The following is a 19,347-nucleotide window of genomic DNA, read 5'->3' on the forward strand; positions in this document are numbered from 1 at the left end:
TGGTCACTTGGGGAGTGAATCATCCGATGGTGATCTTCTTCTCTGTCTCTCCTCCTCTCTGTATATCCGACTCTCTAATAAAAATAAATCTTTTTAAAAAGGGAAAAAAAGAAAACCTAAACTTAACCATAAAGCCTCATTTTAGAACGTTCTGGAAACACTACGGACTCTGTGACCTTAGGTTTTACAAAGGATCAAGTGAGGACTTTGCAGATTCTAAAAACCTCTTGGAGAGGCAAAAATGCTACATCCTGCCCACAGCAATTGCCACAGACGGACTGTTTACTCATTTATTGTAAACATTTATATAGGCGTGCATCTCAGAAAGCTTGTGGAAATTTTTAATTAGAAGAGGTTTATTTTGGTACTAAGAAAATAAAAAATCTGGGGCCCAGGCATGATGACTCAATTGGCTGAACTGAAAGTGCAAGGATACCATATGGGCAGTGATGGTTATCGCAGTTACAGGAAGTGGGTGGACACCAGAGTGACCTCAGCCAGAGATCTGGCATGCCCCGAAGGCAGCTAGGACACTGTGCCAGGCCCTCAAATCAAAATTTAACGTCCATATAAAAAGTTCTCCTCTGTTACTGTAAGGTGGGATTATATTTTAGACACATTCTTTTAACTAATTTACATATTTCTTTAGTAATAAAACTGCCCAAATCCCTTGTGAAAAGGATTCACATTATAACATACTTTATGTGTGTGTATGGCAAATAGTATAGAAATATAGAAATCTGTGTGTGTGTGTGTGTGTGTGTATATATAGACATATATATATATAAACTATATAAATGTGTAACTCCACCCACAGGCAAATATAAAACAGCCAAGTGCCTTGGCTTCCTTGGGAAAACGGTCCCAACACTGAAAACCCACTCCCTGAGACCGGAGACAAAAAGCAAAGAGGCAGTTCTAGTTAGAATAACTTTATTTTGCATTGAGAACACATCAGAATTCATCACCACTACTCTAGCCCCCCCGAACTCTCCCTTTTGCACCCCAGGCCTTTGCACACATTTCCCCATATTATTGTAATGTCCCTTCTCATCATCCTTAAGCAAGCTTCTGCTTACCTAAGTGTCCTGTGAAAAAGCGGTTATTCCCTCCCTTGGGCTTCCCCTCACAGTTCACCCACACAGAAAAGCCTTCTCCATCCTGCATTGAACCACAGGGCTCAGCTGGGTGGCTTGCCTCTGTCTCAGCCAGCACTGAATGCACCATGAATCATGAACCAGCAAACCATGAGAGAAGCTAGGAGCAAGCTGCAGGGACAGAGAGGCCAGAGCCAGGAGACCAGGGGCTCCTGGAGCAGTGACTGGAGAGTGAAGAATTAAGGGGTCCCAGGTAGCATCCATTTACAGTCTTCTACTTCTGGGGCTCTCGGAAGTCCCAATACTCCAGACACCAGTTCAAGCAACAGTTAAGATTCTGGATCAAATTTGGGCCTGCCCTTTCTCCATCCCCTAGTGAAATCTGAGTAGAAATGGGTTGCTGAGCCTGCCCCTGTCTCTCAGACCATCTGGAAGCTTCCAAACCAGGATCCTGATCCAAGTTGACCCCCCAGTCTCACTCCTAGTGAGAGGCAGGGAAGGGGCATATGCCAAGAGGGCCCAAACCTCCATGTTGTTCCCTCTCCTAGCACAATGAGTTGAGGCAGGTCCGGGAGTGGACCCCAGCAGCTCCAAGGCAGTCCCCCAGATCCAAGGATGGGCTAGTACCACCCTTTGTTGCATGCACAGGGAGTCATTGCGGGCCAGACACAAGCAACTTTACCAGGCCTTGTTCCCCACTGGAGCCAAGCCCAGACCCTTGTCCCCCCACTATGCCTCCCTCCTGATCGACTGCCACCCCCTTCACTGGGTCTTCTGCTCGAGTTTGCGCCGCACCAGCTGGCTCAAGAGGAATGCCGTGAGGACGCTGCTGACCACGGTGAGCAGGAAGAGGCCCGCGAAGTTGTGGGGTGAGCGCATGTGCAGAGGCTCATAGATGGGCCGCCGGGCCTCGTAGTCCAGCGTCACAGCCTCCAGCTGAGCCAGCGTGCATAGCACCAAGAAGACATGGAAGAGTTGGTGGCCCTGTCCAAAGACATGGCAGCTGCCAGGGAACCAGCGTTCAGGCATGACGGTGGAGAAAAAGGCGGCAGCCAGCAGAAAAAATACCACCTGGCATTTGTGGTAGAGGAGGGCCGGGTCATTTGTGGCTGGATCAGAGGACACCAAGATGCGGTGTATCACGGGGCTGATGTCCAGGGCATAGGCCACCGCAGAGGGCACCTCCTGGCAGGTGCGGCCTAGGAGGCCGGGCTTCTGGATGTACTTGTTGTAGCAGGAGCCTGTACAGGAAAGCCAGGCAAGGAAGGCAGCTGTAGGCAGGAACACAGCCTGCACCTGTGAGTGCCAGGCAGGCTCAATGGCATAATAGAAGTGTGCCAGGGCACTGCCAAACTGGTACACAGCCACACCCACGTAGTCCAGGAAGAAGAAGCAGTAATGCCAGAACTCAGATTTGGCCTGCAGGAGGTGAGCGAGGGCACTGAAGGAGAGGTAGGTGAAGGAGGCGAGGACGATGATGAAGAGGGGCAGGGCGTGTGGGTCTCCCCAGAAGTCCACGGTCCCCATGAAGACGGCCAGCCGCAGGAGCAGCACCACGGCCGCTAGCAGGTGGGTCCAGACGTTCACCGCCTCATTGTGCTGCTGGAAGAGCGTGCGGAAGTAGAAACGCCAGGTCCGATGCAGTGGCCGGTAGCCAGCATAGATGTAGGGCTTCCAGAAGAGGGGCGGCACCTGGGCCCGGTCCACCGTAAAGACAGGCTCTGGCTGCGGAGACACCTGTGTGGCCTGGCGCAGATTGTACAGGAAGTGGCTGAACTTCTGGGCCACCGCCATGGCCATGGCTGTGGAGGCCTGGGCAGGGAGCTGGGAGAGAAGAAGTCAGATGAAAATTATGGACCAAGGCCCAGGTCTCCCTCCCTCCCTGCATGCCCTTGCACTTGCACCATGTCTGAGGGGGAGGGAGGAGTAAGATGCATCCCAAGGAAGAGCTCAACACAGAGCTGGAAAGCAAGACCCACTGCTATGGTTCCTCGATGCTTCTCCAGGACCAAGAGCAGTGCCTGACACACAGCAGGTACTCCAGAAATGATGCTGGGGGAGGGGTCGCACAGATAATAAGGTTCCCCACACCAGTCATTTCCAGCTAAAGGACAGCTGTGACCATGTGGAACTGAGGGCACGCAGGCAGACTGATGCAGCCCCTGTGTTGGTGCCAACACCGGTGTTCACCCAGTAGCAAGGATGAGCTTGCGAAGACACCTGATGCCTCTACTCAGAGCCCCTATTCACTGAGCCCGCGGTCTTCCACTCACCCTCAGGGACTCTGCAGGAGCCGCTCTTAGCTTCCTTCTCCAGCCTTATTGTTACAATGCACTAAATCCAGCCACCCCTCACCAAACTTCTGGGGATTTCCTATTTCATGCATCCACAGCTTTGCATCAGCTGCTCTCTCTGCCTCACCCTGCCTACCTGGCAAACTCCTATTCAGCCCTCAATACCCGTTCCTTATCGGATACTTTCCTTGGTCCCCTGGACTTTCTGTGATGACCCCTGTATTTGAGTGCCTACTACAATGACCCATACAACACTTTTTATAAGCATTAAGCTGGGATCACTGAGCACAGGCAACTTGCTTTGTGATTCCAGAAATCCCTGGCACTAAGCAAGGAGCTGACACTCAGTGACAGTGAATGAAAGACCAGTTTGATGTATTCTGATGACACTTCAGACTTTCCATGGCCTATCAGAGAGCTGCTTTTTCCTGAGAGTCCCCAGCTAATAAACAAAATCAGCCTTTGTGGGGCGCAGTGCAGCGGCATAACAAGCTAATACTCCACCTGTAGTGCTAGCATCTCACAGGGGTACAGGTTCAAGTCTCAGCTGCTCCACTTCTGATCTGGCTCCCTGCTATAACCTGAGAGAACAGAGGAGAATGGCTCAAGCCCTGGGGCTCCTGCTTCTGCGTGGGAGAACTAGAAGAAAATCCTGGCTCCTGGCTTCAGATCAGCTCAGCTCTAGCCATTGTGGGCATTTGGGGAGTGAACCAATAGACGGAAGCTCTCTCTGTCCTTTTGCTTACCCTCACTCCTACTTTCAAGTTTCCCCCCAAGCTCCAAGCCCTCCCTACCACTGCCTGTGGTTTGCTTGTTCCACATATGTCTGATCTAGGTCTAGTGCAGTAGCCTAGTGGCTAAAGTCCTTTCCTTGCTTGCACCGGGATCCCATATGGGTGCTGTTTCGTGTCCTGGATGCTCCACTTCCATTTCAGCTCCCTGCCTGTGGCTTGGGAAAAGCAGTAGAGGACAGCCCAAAGCCATGAGATCCTACAGCCGTGTGGGAGACCTTGAAGAAGCTCCTGGCTCCTGGCTTCAGATCAGCACAGCTCTGCTGTTGTGGCCACTTGGGGAGTGAACCAACAGATGGTAGATCTTTTTCTCTGTCTATCCTTCTCTCTGTAAATCTGACTTCCCAATAAAAATAAAATAAATGTTTAGAAAAATAAAAAGAAAAAACCAAACATGTCCGATCTAACCCCTCATCCTGGCATTCAAGGCCCTCATGACCAGCACCCATTCTCAGTTCCCACCTAATCCCAACAACATTCCACTCTGTGCCAACATCCTTTTTCTGCATGGAAATCCTTCAAGGCCAGCATAAGCTCCCTGCACCCCTACCACACACTGACAGCAGTTTACACAATTCAGCCTGTACCCAGTCACTCATTCATTCATCAAACACCCCATGCTCTTCATGGTCTCACACCCTGGCAGGTGTAGCACAAGGGCCCAGAGCTGCTCCCGCGGGAGCAGCACGGCCTGGCGGAGGCTACAGAAAGCAAACTAAGCCATAGCAGGTGCTGACATGGCACCTGTGCGGTTTTAAGCGTTCTATGGATAACTGAGTCTCTGGGGCTTTAAAACTAGCCTCTTCAGATCAAGACTATCCATGGATACCCATTTTGCAGAAAGCAAAAAAGCACAGGAAGTCACAAAGACATGCTCTGAACCCTGCACTCTGAAACACTCACCTCAACAGCCCTTGGCAAAGCCACATGGTCAGGGCTATTCATTTCACAATGACAAACAGCTGCCCTCACCTTATCTTGTGTCATTCATTAACTCAAATATTTACTGGAAATCCTTGCAGACAACTGCTCCGCTGCCAGACAAACTCCCTTCAGCAGGCATATTGCATGTTATCCATCAGCCAGCTCTTGCCACACCTTGGCACCCATCACTGCCTAAAGCCAAGAGACCGGGCTGAATAACGCACGGGGCTCTCTGCCATCCACACCACTGTGATAGCTGCCAAGTCACCTGGTCAGGCCACACACAGAGCAAAGAATTGCCCGCGGTGCTGGGATAGCAACAAGCTTGGTCCTCCAGTCTGAGCCATGCGCCTTAAGCTCCCCCGGTGCCAGCATCCAGGGGTCAGCTGCGGTTCTCGGCTCTTCCCGGCCTGGTATGAGTGAGTCAGGAGTTCAATGAGCCGCTCAGAATGCACCTGTCACAAGCCTGGGAAAGCTCAAGGCTCAGCCCTTCCCTGTTGCCAGAGAGCCGGGTACAGGGCACATTTAGGAATGAACTAATGAATGGGGCAACTCAGTGCCAGAACCCAGAATCCCCTCTGCCACAGCTGCCAGCATGGGAGTGCTCCCTCTCTCTAGGTGATGGACCTTCTGCCTTGGCACTCCGACTTCCACCCCTGGTGACAGCTTGGCCTTTTCAATTCCAAAAAGGTCCCTCGATAGCATCGACACAGCTCCTTACTGCCCATTGACGATACCAGAGTCCAGAAATGGCAGGCTTTCCCTCGAGGGGTGCACCTGCCAGACCTCTACGCCACTACAGGAAAAGACCAAAGACAGGGAAGACCATCAGTGTCCCAGTGCCCTCTAAGTCCACTGTCTGTGCTCCACATCTCACCCACATACACCCCAAGGGAAGGTGCTGAGCAGTCCTGCAGTAAAGAAACCTGCTTAGCTGTTAAAAAAGAAAAGAAAAGAAAAGAAAGAAACAAAGGAAGAAATGATCTGAGAGGTAGACACACAAATGTGTACACACACACACACACACACACAAAGAGAGGCAGCTGCCATCTGCTGGTTTACTCCCACTATGTCTGCAACAGCCCAGGTCAGGCCCAAAGTGGAAGCCAGAAACTGGGAACTCAATCCAGGTTCCCACATGGATGACAGGATCTCAAACACCTGTGCCCCACCATCACTGCCATCCAGGGTAAATGTAAGTAGGCAGCTGGGGGGGCAATGCCAAGGATTGTGTGTGGGATGTGAGCATCTTAATCAGCAGCTTCACCACTAGGCCAAATGCCCACTTCCACCTAGCTCGGTGGAACCTACACTCACCACACTGCTGTGGCCATGGATTCCTGTCCCAGTAATGACAACAAAGTCAGCTGGGACATAATGACCTCTCTATAAGTCACACTGCAATTCATTCTCCCAAGTTGCCCAGGAGGTGGACATTACCATGCCCATTCTGCTGTTGTGCATGGGGACATTCAGAGCAGTAAAAGAAGCTTACCCAGAGGCCGACGTTATTGTATAGCAGGTAAAGCCACCACCTATGACTCCAGCACTCTATATGGCCTAGGAAAGGCAGTGGAAGATGGCCCAAGGGTTTGGGCCCTAGCTACCCATTTGAAAGACCCAGATGAAGCTCTGGGCTTTGGCCTGGTCCAATACTGTTTTTTTTTTTTTTAAAGATTTATTCATTTTATTACAGCCAGATATACACAGAGGAGGAGAGACAGAGAGGAAGATCTTCCGTCCGATGATTCACTCCCCAAGTGAGCCACAACGGGCCGATGCGCGCTGATCCGAAGCCGGGAACCTGCAACCTCTTCCGGGTCTCCCACGCGAGTGCAGGGTCCCAATGCATTGGGCCGACCTCAACTGCTTTCCCAGACCACAAGCAGGGAGCTGGATGGGAAGTGGAGCTGCCGGGACCAGAACCGGCGCCCACATGGGATCCCGGGGCTTTCAAGGTGAGGACTTTAGCCGCTAGGCCACGCTGCCGGGCCCCCAATACTGGTTGTTGCATCAATCTAGGAAGTGTATCAGTTGATGGAAGATTTCTCTCTTCTGTCTCTGTAATTCTGACTTTCAAAGCAAATCTTAGGGCTGGCACTGTGGCATACCGGGTAAACCACCACCTGTAACACCAGCATTCCATATGAGTACCAGTTTGTGTCCTGGCTGCTCTACTTCAGATCTAGTATCCTGTTAATGGCCTGGGAAAGCAGTGGAAGATGGCCCAAGTGCTTGGACTCCTGCACCACAAAAGAGACCCAGATGAAACCGGGGCTGGCTCCTGCCTTCAGCCCTGCCTAGCCCTGACCATAGTGGCCATTTGGGGAGTAAACCAGATCTCTTTCCCTCTCTGTAACTCTTTCAAATAAATAAATATTAAGAAAATAAAAAGATTGCTTATCCAAGGTCATGGGGAAGGAGAGGAAGAATCTGTGGTGGAGTCAGGCTTGGGTCCGGTTCTTGGGCTGCAGAGCCGAGCCACTTGGAGCCCTCTCTCTGCTGCTGTCCCAGCCCATATGCATCCCACACCACACGTCATACCACATGCATCCCACAGAAGGCTGCTGAAAGGTACAGTCTCAGGCAGACAACCAGGTCCTCTCCCAGAAGGTACTTGCTAGTAACTGACCAACACCCAGGACCCTCATCTCCCTCAGCTGTCAGTTACCTACCCGCTCTGCACAGGGAAGTCCTGGCTCCCGCATGTGGACAGTGCTCACTCACAGCCACCCTCCCTGCCCCCAGACAGGCCCCGAAGACACAACCCAGAGGAACAGAACAGGGTGAGGGAAGTTCCACTGCCTCTTGCCTGTAGAGCTCCACCAGTGGCCCCTTGCCTGCTAAGCAGGTCTGTATCCACAATCAGTTCCCATCTCCTGACCAAGGAAACGGACCATGAATCCAGGGGAAAGAAATGAGCAACAGCAGGAACCAGAGTGGGTACCCAGAGGCCACTGTTCGAGTACTCAGCCCACCGTGCCACAAGGCCCTGCCTGTCCCTGGCAGCCTGGCCCCCTCCAATGGCATTGGGTACCTGGAATCTCTCTCAAGCCTGGGGGCAGATGACCTGCTGCAGGACTAGGCAAATGTGCCAGAAGCCAAGCTCTGGGTGGCACTTCTACAGGTAAGGGGCTCTGGGGGCGGGGCATGCAGGGACCTGGTGTATCTTGTGTGACATCACCAGAGGGTGGAGCTAAGGGCAACCTCCCAGACCTCTGTCTTCCCTCCTTTCACCACTCCCACACTGACACAAAACCCCTGTGCTCTCCTGGCCAGGCCCTGGATGCAGAGAGAAGCTCACTACGCACCTTGCAGGAGATGAGCAGGGAAACTAAGGGGAGCTGAGAAGCTGTGACTCACCCAAGTTCACAGGGCAGCTGAGGGCAGAGGCAAGATGAGGCTGGGTGTCCACAGCCGGGTTAATGGATGTCAGGCCAACGTGGCAGGTTCCTGATCTCTAGGGCAGCTAGGAGTAAAAGCAGATGTGATTGAGGCTCTTGAAGGAGAAGGCCTTTGGGTTCAGAGAGGCAAGTCTGACTCCCAATTATATAATGCACCCACTGTGTGACCTTAGGGAGGTGACTCACCTCCCCTGATGCATCATGAGAACCATAGTATTATCAACGTCATAGATGGCTGCACAGATTAAATGGCCTAGAACTCCATTTTCAACCTTTTTTTTAAAGATTTATTTCTTTTTATTGGAAATGCAGATTTACAGAGAGGAGGAGGAGAGAGACAAAGATCTTCCATCTGCTGGTTCATTCCCCACGTGGCTACAACAGCCGGAACTGAGCCAACCCAAAGCCAGGAGCCAGGAGCCAGGAGCCAGGAGCTTCTTCCTTCTGAGTCTCTAACACGGGTTCAGGGTCCCAAGGCTTTGGGTCATCCTCTACTACTTTCCAAGGCCACAAGCAGGGAGCTGGATGGGAAGTGGAGCAGCAAGGACACAAACCAGGACCCATATGGGATCCCAGCAGATGCAAGGTAAGGACTTTAGCCACTAGGCTATCACGTCCCCAGGATTCCATTTTGGCACAGAATAAGGATCCAATCGATGAGATGGTCACCTGAGTTCTCTAAACACTTCAGGCCTCCCACAGTGCTTGATAGCTACTTCCACTCTTAACTGAGTCTCTTTGGACCCTAGAAAATTGGCTAAAGTCTAGACTTCAGAACACCTTGACCTAACGTAATAACTAAATTGTTCTCAGCAATGACCATCAAAAAAACTTCTCTGGATTCACGGAGCCTTAGCAGTTGGCACTTATACTTGGAGAGGTGGCTTGGGAAGGACTTTCCACTCCCAGCAGCACTAGAGGCCTGGCCCCCAAGAGGGTCTCAGGTGCAGGGAGTGTCTTACTTAGCAGGTAGCAAAAGGTCATTTTGGCAGTTCCGAATCAAGTTAAAGAGGTTTGTAGATGAAAGCACTTCAAAAAGTTCATGGAGGGCCCAGTGTGGTAGCCTGGCTGCTAAAGTCCTTGCCTCGCATGTGCCGGGATCCCAATGGGCACCAGTTCTAAGTCCAGCGGCCTTGGTTCCCATCCAGCTCCCGGCTTGTGGCCTGGGAAGGCAGTCAAGGACAGCCCAAAGCCTTGGGATCCTGCACCCGTGTTGGAGACCTGAAAGAGGCTCCTGGATCGACTCAGCTCTGGCCATTGGTGGCCACTTGGGGTGTGAATTAACGGACAGAAGATCTTTCCTCTCTGTCTCTTCTCCTCTCTACATATCTGACTTTGCAATAAAAATAAATAAATCTTTTGTTAAAACTTCATGGAAAATTAGAAAGAAAAAACGAATAGAGCTTAGGGGTGAGCAGGCATTTGACCTAGTGGTTAAGATACCAGCTGGGACTTCCACATGCCAGATGAGAGTGCCTGGGTTCAAGTCCTAGCTCTGCTCCCGATGCCAACTTTCTGCTAGGGTACACCTTCGAATCAGCAACTGCTGGGCTCAAGTGTGTAGTTACCGCTACCTGCTGGGGAGACCTGGATTGAGTACCTGACTTCCCAGCTTCAGCCTGGCCCAACCCAGGCCAGCAATGTGCAGCCTTCTGGGGAATGAATCGACAAATGGAAGATTAAACTGTCTTTTCATCTCTCCCCTTTTCCCCACACTGCCTTTTAAGTAGATGAGAATAAACATTAAAAAAAAATTCTGTAAAATGCCAATACATGAGATTGTTGACAGTTAAAGATTTACAGCAATTAATAAAACTATGATACTTGGGTTTTCTGTGTAGTCATCCTTCCATATCTACATCCGTGGATTCAAACAACTACAGATTGAAAAAACCATTTAAATGGTGCCTACTATTTAAACATGCACATTTTTCTTATCATTGCTCCTTAAATAGCCTGGCATAGTAACTATTTATGTAGCACTTGCATTTCATTTGGTATTATTAATAATCTAGAGGTAGCTTAAAGTATGAGGGGGTTGCATAGGTATAACACAAACACTGCATCATACATAAGGGACAAGAGCATCCATGGATTTGGGCACCTACAGGGGTCCTGGAACCAACAACCCCACAGACACTGGGTTTCCACACCCTACTGCTTGACAGTGTGCTGTGACTCTGAGGCTCTGGGGTTCATGGCAGTGACTGCTGCTCGGCCTTCACCAGCATTCCAGGCATGTTGGGATTTATTTGCCTTTCTGGGAAATCTCCCCAGCACAGCTCCCCCGGACTGTAATGCCCCAGAGATTCCCTGACAGCCCAGACATGGTGTCAGGACTCAGCAGCGCCCCCAGCCTCAGCAGGGCCACTCTTTCAGAAAGGAAAATGGCTTGCAACAGTGTTTCCCTACTAAAGAGGGCTCTGAAAGGGACTGAGCTCCTCCCAGACACTCATATGCACACAAGGGTCATGGTACATCCATGGAGAAACTGCCACTTTCAAAGGAAAGGTTTCACTGTTAGGACATGACCAGACTGCTGAAAGTCTGTCCCTCACATGACCAGACTGCTAAAGGTCTGTCCCTCACGCCCCAGAAGAAACGCTATTCAAAGCTCTCCCTGGCCTGCAGCCAGCCAACAAGAAAGAGGTCTGCTTGAACATGCGGCATCATGCAGAGCACAGCTCCAGACTTTTCCCTAGCAATGTCACTGTTCCATGAGCACATTAGGAATTCAGTTCCAGAGCTTTTGGCATGGGAAGAAAGTCAGGAACGGGCCTGGAGTCCAATGAAACCAACCTCACCACAGCTTCTGGCTCCAAGGCTTTCAACGGTTCATTCACAAACGTAACCACCAGTCATCAAGTCTTTACCCAGGAATTGGGGTGGGGGGAAGCCCAGGCCCCCCACACATGCTTAAACACAGTCATAGCAGGAGCAAGTTTCAGAGATGTTTCACCTGATGGGGTATTAGGAATTGGATTTTGTTCTTAAAAGATGTATTCATTTACTCTTTTATTTGAAAGGCAGAATGTCAGAGAGAGATTTTTCTTACCTTTGCTGACTCACTCCCACAAATGGCCACACAACACCCAAGACTGGGCCAGACCAAAACCAAGAGCCAGGAACTTCCTTCAGGTATCCCACATGGGTGGCAGGGGCCAAAATGCTTGGGACATCCTCTGCTGCCTTCTCAGAAGCCTTAGCTGGAAACGGAATCAGAAGGGAAAAGCCAGGACTTGAACTGGCATTCCAATGTGGGATGCCAGTGCTGGAAGAGGGAGCTTAATCCATCGCACCACACCACCAGTCCTAGGACACGAACTTTACAGCAAGTCCCACTCACCATTCCAAGTCTACCAATGCCCATGGAAAGCATTTTGCAGCAAGCAGACTCACTTCCAGAGAAATTCTTCTCCCACATCATGCTAACTTCCAAGCAAAACACTGCAACTTAACCCTGGCAAGAGCCCAAGGACGGGCCTAGTGGTTAAAGTCCTTGCATATACTGGGATCCCATATGGGTGCCAGTTTGTATTCTGGCTGCTCCACTTCCCTCCCAGCTCCCTGCCTAGGGCCTCCCTCCCTGGGAAGGCAGTCGAGGACGGCCCTAAGTGGGAGACCCGGAAGAGGCTCCTAGCTCCTGGCTTCAAATCGGTTCAGTTCTGGCTGTCGCAGGCATTTGGGGAGTGAGCCAGGGGATGGAAGATCTTTGTCTCTGACTCTCCTTCTCTGTAAATCTGCCTTTCCAACAACAAATAAATCTTTAACAACAAGAAGAACAACAAAAACAACAACAACAACAAAAGAGCCCAAGGACTTGAGCCATCTTCCGCAGCGTTTCTGAGGTATATTAACAGAGCTGCACTGCAAGTGGAGCAGCTGGGACACCAACTGGCACCCATCTGGGACACTGATGACCACGGCTTTACCAGCAGTGCTAATTGGGCCCCAGTAATTTTTGACAGGTCTTAGTCCATAAACTCATAGATTTCAGGCAGGCTATTCTGTTACAACCCCAAAACTGTGTTGATAGAAAAGGGAACTGCTGCTAGCCCCCAAGTTAAGTCAGCTCAACCCACAGAACCAATGTTCTGCCTTCCCCCAGCCTGTCATGTGGCTAAGGCTAATCAGCTGTGTGATCTTCTATCTCACACAGGAGGTCAAGGCATTTCCTTCTGGCAGGCTCCAGGGCAGGCCAAAGAAGCTCTGGGTGCAGTTTCAGTTTCTCTCACCCCTGCTGGGGCAGGCCGATCCTAGCCTCGGGGGCCCACCATAGTAAGGAAAAGCGACAGGTAGATGGAGGGCAGTAGTGCCTCTGCCTTGCAAAGCTGCTCCCCAGCTGCACAGTACCCCAACACTACAACCAAAGTCCTTTACCTTTAGGACTCTGAAGCTGTTCCAAAGCAAGAACCAAGAACTATGGAGCAGGCACTGTGACCCAGTGAGGGAAAACTGCCTCATCCAGTAATGGAGTGCCTGAGTTCGAGTCCTTGTTTCTTCACTTGTGATCCAACTCCCTGCTAACATGCCTGGAAAAGCAGTGGAAGATGGGTCAAAAACTTGGGCCCCTACAACTCAGGCAGGAGACTCATTTTGAGCTCCTGGTTCTGGTCTGGCCCAGTCCTGGCTGTTGTGAGCATTTGGGGAGGGAATCAGAAGATAGAATCATGCATGCACACTGTTACTCAGCTTTTCAAGCAAATAAAAACATATATTTTAAAAAATGTTAATTATGAGGCCAGTGTGGGGGGCATAGTGGGTAAAACCATCACCTGTGAAGCCAGCATCCAAATATGGGCACTTGTTCAAGTCCCAGCTGCTCCACTTCCAGTCCAGCTCTCTGCTAATGTGCCTGGGGAAGAAGCAAGAGATGACCCAAGTTCTTGGGCTCCGGAGCCCATATGAGAGACCAGGAGGAAGCACCTGGATCCTGGCTTAGTACTGGTCCAATTCCAGCTGCTGCAGCCATTTGGGGAATGAACCAATATTCCAGCCATCTTTAATCACCACCATGTCCCAAAGACTACAATCAACTGTATTTAAATACTGCCACACTGTCTTCAGTGCCTGAACTCGGAATTGTGCCACCTTCATCAGTTTGGTTTGAGGATTCCTGTAGAGGCGAGCAGGGCAGCTTCTAAAGGCGACCCTTCTGGCCCCCATCAGAATGGTCTCCTGTGTGCACCGCATCCCCTTGGAAGTCCTAAGTGCTTGTGAGCAATTATCCTCCACCCCTCGGTGTCCACGGACTCACTGTGGTTACAATGAGACCATGAAGAAAGCGCACAGGATCAGCTAAGCTGCTGGACAATGTCCATCAAGACCAACCAAGCCCTTGAGATGACAACACACAGTGATGTCAGTGCCTTAAAACAGAGCGGCCAGTTCACTGGGAGAACTGGCCATTACCTCAGATGTGGCCTAAAACCACCACCATGTGTAGGGGACAGAACCTAACCAGCAGGTAGACAAACTGCAACCCCACCTCACTTGAGAGTGTGAGCTTCCAATGAGGGGCTAAGTCTCACCCATGCAGCCCAGAACCTTAGCTGGCCACAGGCTGGACGCCACTGGAATGTGCAACCAAGACAGATAACCAGATAACCACGTTCCCTGCCATGCCTGTGCAGTGAGCAGCAGAATCTTTTTTCTTCTTCTTCTTTTAAAAAATTATTTGAAAGGTAGAGTTACAGAGAGATAAAAAAAAAATCTTCTACTGCTGGTTCACTCTCCAAATGACTGCAACAGCTAGGGCTATTTCCGTCAAAGCCAGGAACATCATTTTAGGTCTTCCATACAGCCCAAGCACTTGAGCCATCTTCTGCTGCTTTCCCAGATGGGCTAGCACGGAGCTGGACCCTAACCAGCCACCTCTCAAACGGTACTCATAGGGCACCACAACACGGGCTCCCACCAGGATCTTTTCCTGGTGCAGGGGGCTGCCCCGTTATGATTCCTTTCTTTGTTTAAATACACTCTGTTAAATCTTATTTATCTCAAGTGTTTCTTTGCACAGATGTGTCAAGGGACCAGGGAAAAATGTGGCTGGAGTTTGAACTTGTGAGGACACTGTCCTTATTTAATAATTAAGTGGTTTTCAGCAAAGACCACTCAGAGTAACCACGTTGCTTTCACAGAGCCTTGACCCTCAACCCCAGACCTCAAAGAGCTCGCTGGGTGGTAAGACCCTCAGGGAAAGAGGCCCCAGCTCCAGCAGCCTCAGGCCATCCTGGGAGGGCCCAGAAGGCCAGGTTTGGTTAGCAAGCCATGGGAAGGCATGTGGTGGGGCCTGGGCATGTCCTGCAAGCCTGCAGGTCCAGGCTGGACCAACCTCAGAAGCGAACTCTACAGGGCTCCATGTGGCCTGCTCCTTTCTGCTCCTGGTTCACATCCCCCTTCCTGAACTCAGCACCCACTCCTTAACTCCTGTTACCAAGGCTGGGCCATCCCCAGTTCCTCCTGGTGTCCCCTGGCTCACACCCCAGGGCCAGCTTGTGTGGGGAAAAATGAGAGGGCATGCCTGACCCTCGCCCACAGACGTCACCCACAAAACCACTGCTGCCCAAGCTGAGCCACATGGGGGACGGAGCATACAGGCTCCATGCCCCGTGCTCACTCACACAGAGGCCCGAGGCCCAGAATGAGGCAGCCAGGGAACCCGCCCAGATGGTGTCCCGGGAGGACTACAGAGTCCTTGCTGGGTTGGCGCCTCTAGCTCTCACCTCTGGCAGGCTCCTAAGAGGGAAGCTGGCATCCTCAGTGTCACCTAAGGATGGGACTTGAGGTCTGGGACCTTCTAGCTAGTTAACTAAGTCTTATAACCTCTTTGGGCTGTGTCTTCAATGACAAGCAGGAGCGGAAACCCCAGCTACCTCCTGGACTCCTGTGAAAGCAAAGCCATGGCTGCTTGACCCTGGCTCCCCTATCCTGTCCATATCCCGCCACTCCAGCTGTGAATCCTGGGACAAGTCCCTTCACCTCCTGTTCCCATTCCTCTAGATACCAAGGGAGGGGAGTGATGCATTCAGCGGCCTTTAAGCATCTGGACAGGCTGAGGATATTATCTTCTAGGCCTACTCTGTGCCAGGCTCCGGAGCTTCTGCTCACACGCTGCCTACATGAGCAGGCAGCCCAGCCAGTCAATCCCCAGGGGCAACACCTCAGGGTGGCCGTGTCCTCTTGGAACCTGACTCACAAGGTCTATCATGAGGGGACCTCACAGAGTTAACAGACAGGGTCAGAGCTGTGACGCTACAGGGTAAGCCGTTGCTTGCAAAGCTTGGGAAGGCGCGGAAATGGCCCAACTACACGGGCCCTGCGACCCATAGAGGGGTGCTAGATGGATTTCCAGGCTCTTGGCTTCAGGCTGGACCAGCCGCAAGTATTAAGGGCCACTTGAGGGAGTGAACCAGTGGCTGAAATATCTGTCTCTCCCTCTCTGTAACTCTGCCTTTTGGATAAACAATTAAACAATCAATTTTTAAAAGTTCATAGAAAATGCACATTATAAAAAACCAGAATGGGTGTTTAAAAAAACTGTGTACTGGAGCCGGCACAGTAGCCTAGCGGCTAAAGTCCTTGCTTCGCATACGCAGGGTCCCATATGGGCACCGGTTCTAATCCCGGCAGCCCTGCTTCCCATCTATGTCCCTATTTGTGGCCTGGGAAAGCAGTCAAGGACAGCTCAAAGCCTTGGGACCCTGCACCTGCATGGGAAACCCGGAGGAGGCTCCTGACTCTTGGCTTCGGACCGGTCAGTTCTGGCTGTTGCAGCCACTTGGGGAGTGAATCAACAAATGGAAGACTTTTCTCTGTCTTTCCTCCTACCTGTATATCTGACTTTCCAATAAGAATAAAAAATAAGGCTTAAAAAAAAGACTGTATACCAAAATGAACGTTTAAAATCCTATTTCCTAGGGACTGGCATTGTGGTGTAACAGGTAAAATTACTGTCTACCATGCTAGCATCCTATCTGGGGCACCAATTCAAATCTTAGCTGCTCCACCTTCGATCCTGCTCTTTGCTAGTGGCCAGAGAAAAGTTACCAAAGATGGTCGAAGTGTTAGGGACCTTGCCATTCACATGGGAGACCCAGAAGAAACTCCTGCTTGCCTTTGAACCCGCCCAGCTCTGGCTGTTGGGGCTACCTGGGGAGTGAACCAGTGGATGCAAACTCACACTCTCTCTCTTTCAAATAAACAAATCTTAAAACAAACAAACAAACAAACAACAAAAACCTCTAAGAAATAAATAAAACTTCTCTTCCTAGGAGTATTTTTTAGTGCCCTTGTATAGATTTGACTTGGTTTTAATTCTGCTTCCTCTTTTTGCCTCCTTCCTGGTATGCAAAATATTCACTGCTGCTTTTATGAGTCTCCTGATTGTTTGGAATATTCTCTCAGAGACAGCGTTATCCAGCCATGACAGACAAACCTCCTTAGCTCATAAAGCCAGACCAGCGTTACTACTGGGGCTACCACAAGCAAACCCTTGTGAGGGACCCGAGGAGACCCCCACACGACGTGGCAGAGCTTGGGGCCAGGCCTGACATCAGGGCGAGTGACCCGCTGTTTCCTGCGACCCTGCAGCACGTGCCCTCTGCCTCTCTGCCAAGGCCTTGCAAGGTCCACCCCTGCCCTGGCTTCACTGCCCTGCAGACGAGTTGGCAGAGCAGGCCAGGTAGAACTGCCCTCGCCTCACTCACCACAGCCTGCTCCCCAGCAACCCAGTAACCCAGCGGAGGCCACCAGATCCACAGCCTGCCTGGTTTCCAGCCCTGGGAGGTCTCCCCATCTCGGCAACTACCTCCCTCCGTGTGAACCACACCCCCAAAATGTTTGCAGAAAGAAAAAGCCCCTCCCAGGATTCCAGGAGTGAAGAGTAAACGGGTTTTGTTTTTGTTTTTGACAACACCGTGGGTACTGAAAACTGTGATCAGAATAAAACAATTCTTGTAGAAATTCTTCCTTCCGACTCACACTCAGCACTGCCCTGGGCAGGGGTCCTGGAGCAGGATAGTAAGGCCAGGGAGCTCTGGTGAGCTGGTTAAGGCCTCCTCCCTCCCCGAATAGGGCACCTCCCGGCAGGAGACCTGAAGATGGAAGGGGCAACCTCTCACTCCAGGAGCCCACGGGTGACACAAATCCCAGGGCAGCAGGGCCAGGTCTCTCTCCAACAGGAGCTCAAACGTGGGATGTAGTCGTGCGTCCCCACATTCCCCCACCAGGTGCAGCCAGGTTCTGAAAATCCAAAAAGCTCTTAGAACTCCAAAGCCTTGACCTTGACCCAGCCCCCACAGGGTTCTGAGCCGATCCCAGGGAAATTTCTGGAAGTTCTGAAAATTAACAGGTTTAAGGCCAGATACCGGAGCGGGCGTCCCCATCCTAAGGCACTGAGGCTGCTCGGGCCTCGGGCTCTCCGGTGCCCCGGCTGGGACCACCCACTCTCCTTCCGGTCTCCCGGGTCCCTGCTGGGATCCCTCCTCCGGTGCCACCCCCGCCGTCAACTCCGCTCCATTTTCCCGGCCCCGGCATCCTTGCCCTCTAACGCCGCCTTCCCCAACCCGGCCACCCTCTCACCCGCGCCCCCCGGCTGCCCCGCCGCGTCTCGGGCTGCGCGCCTTCGGGATTGCGCTCCTCGGCGCTGCCTTGGGGTTCTCCCCAGTCCGTCCCTCCACCCCCAGCTCCCCAGCTCCCCAGCCGGGTTTCCGCCCGCACCCCTTCCGCACCGCGCCCGCGGGGAGAGCTCTCGGCGCCCGCCCCGCGCGGGCTCCTAGCTCGGTGCAGCGCAGTCCGTACCTGCGGCCGGGCAGAGCTGGCACCGCCGCCGCGGCGTCGCGGGCGGGCAGGCGGCCGAGCGCAGATAAAGGGCGGCTGGGCGGCTCCGCCCCGAGCCGGGAGGGCGGCGGCGGAGCTCGGGGCGTGGGGCAGCGGGCGCCTGGCAGGGCCGGGCGGTGCGCAAGTTCGTCTCCCCCACCGCGTGCGTGTAGTGCACCCGCAGACCGAGGGGGCCACCCACGTCGGCGCGACAGAGCCCTAGGACTGGCAGTGGCACACTTTGGGGGAAACCTTGGTATCCCCAGAGAAGCGGTAGTCCGGCAGTGGCGCTGCGGAGGCTCCGGGCCCCCATTTCCTTGCTTCCGGACGGACCAGAGCTAGAGCTTGTGTTTCTGGCCTGGCCGACCTCGAGGTGGCAGGACAAGGCATGGCAGGACAGTGAGCCACGGCTCAGCGCACGGGCCTTGGGTCTCCCTGGCTCACCCAGAGGCCTCCTAGAGGCCCTCCGGAGGCTTCCCCAGACCACCAGCTGCGCGCACCTGTCTGGGTCTCCGCTAAAACACCCTTAACTATTCCCGAACATTGTTGATAGAGCAGTTGCAGACTAAGGAGCCTGGCACATAGTAGGCCTTCACGAGACAAAAGACAGCTACGCCGCCGGGCTGAGACGAGATGGCTGGGCTCAAGGAGCCTTGCATCCCCTGGGAGAGGCTGTTGGTGGCTGCAGAAGCCAGGGCAGGCCCGAGTGCTACCCCTAACTTACCGTGTGACGTTGGGCAGGTCTGTTACGCCTCACATCTTAAGCGGGTTGTCGGGAGAATTCAGGGCGCCCGTGGGCGGGAAGGGTCCTTGTCGCCTGCCAAGTAGCAGAGGAATATGCGTTTCTCTATTATAATGAAACGCAATCTCATGAAACTGCTGTCTGCTTCGACTGATTCAAACCCATCAGAAGTGGTTCATCTCCATTACGCATGTGGCTAGGAAAAATAACACAGAAAATCCTCACCGGGAACAGAGTACAGAAAACGAAAACAAGGGCATGGTGGAGAAGAGCTTA

At 52.3% G+C, this 19,347-nt stretch overlaps 1 protein-coding gene across 6 annotated transcripts; it reads right to left on the bottom strand.

The window, feature by feature from the left end:
- Positions 1-1,757: 1,757 nt before the first annotated feature.
- On the bottom strand, positions 1,758-18,435 carry PAQR7 (progestin and adipoQ receptor family member 7). 6 transcript variants are annotated; one of them, XM_058677127.1, is made up of 3 exons: positions 18,312-18,435; positions 8,470-8,575; positions 1,758-2,921 (listed from the first exon to the last, which is right to left on the bottom strand). In XM_058677127.1, exon 3 carries the CDS (start codon positions 2,895-2,897, stop codon positions 1,860-1,862), a length of 1,038 nt encoding a protein of 345 aa, XP_058533110.1. In that variant the 5' UTR covers positions 2,898-2,921; positions 8,470-8,575; positions 18,312-18,435; the 3' UTR covers positions 1,758-1,859. The 6 variants fall into 6 exon arrangements, with proteins under 6 accessions (XP_058533110.1, XP_058533141.1, XP_058533132.1 ...); XM_058677158.1 differs by having other exon boundaries at positions 8,470-8,566; positions 18,312-18,329; XM_058677149.1 differs by lacking the exon at positions 18,312-18,435 and adding an exon at positions 18,077-18,094 and having other exon boundaries at positions 8,470-8,566.
- Positions 18,436-19,347: the final 912 nt, after the last annotated feature.

Source organism: Ochotona princeps, chromosome 2, assembly GCF_030435755.1.
Source record: "Ochotona princeps isolate mOchPri1 chromosome 2, mOchPri1.hap1, whole genome shotgun sequence".
NCBI classification, from domain to species: Eukaryota; Metazoa; Chordata; class Mammalia; order Lagomorpha; family Ochotonidae; genus Ochotona; species Ochotona princeps.

What these genes read in the sequence shown, in the direction of transcription:
- PAQR7 (XM_058677127.1), bottom strand. Translation starts at nt 2,897, where the DNA reads ATGGCCATGGCGGTGGCCCAGAAGTTCAGCCACTTCCTGTACAATCTG.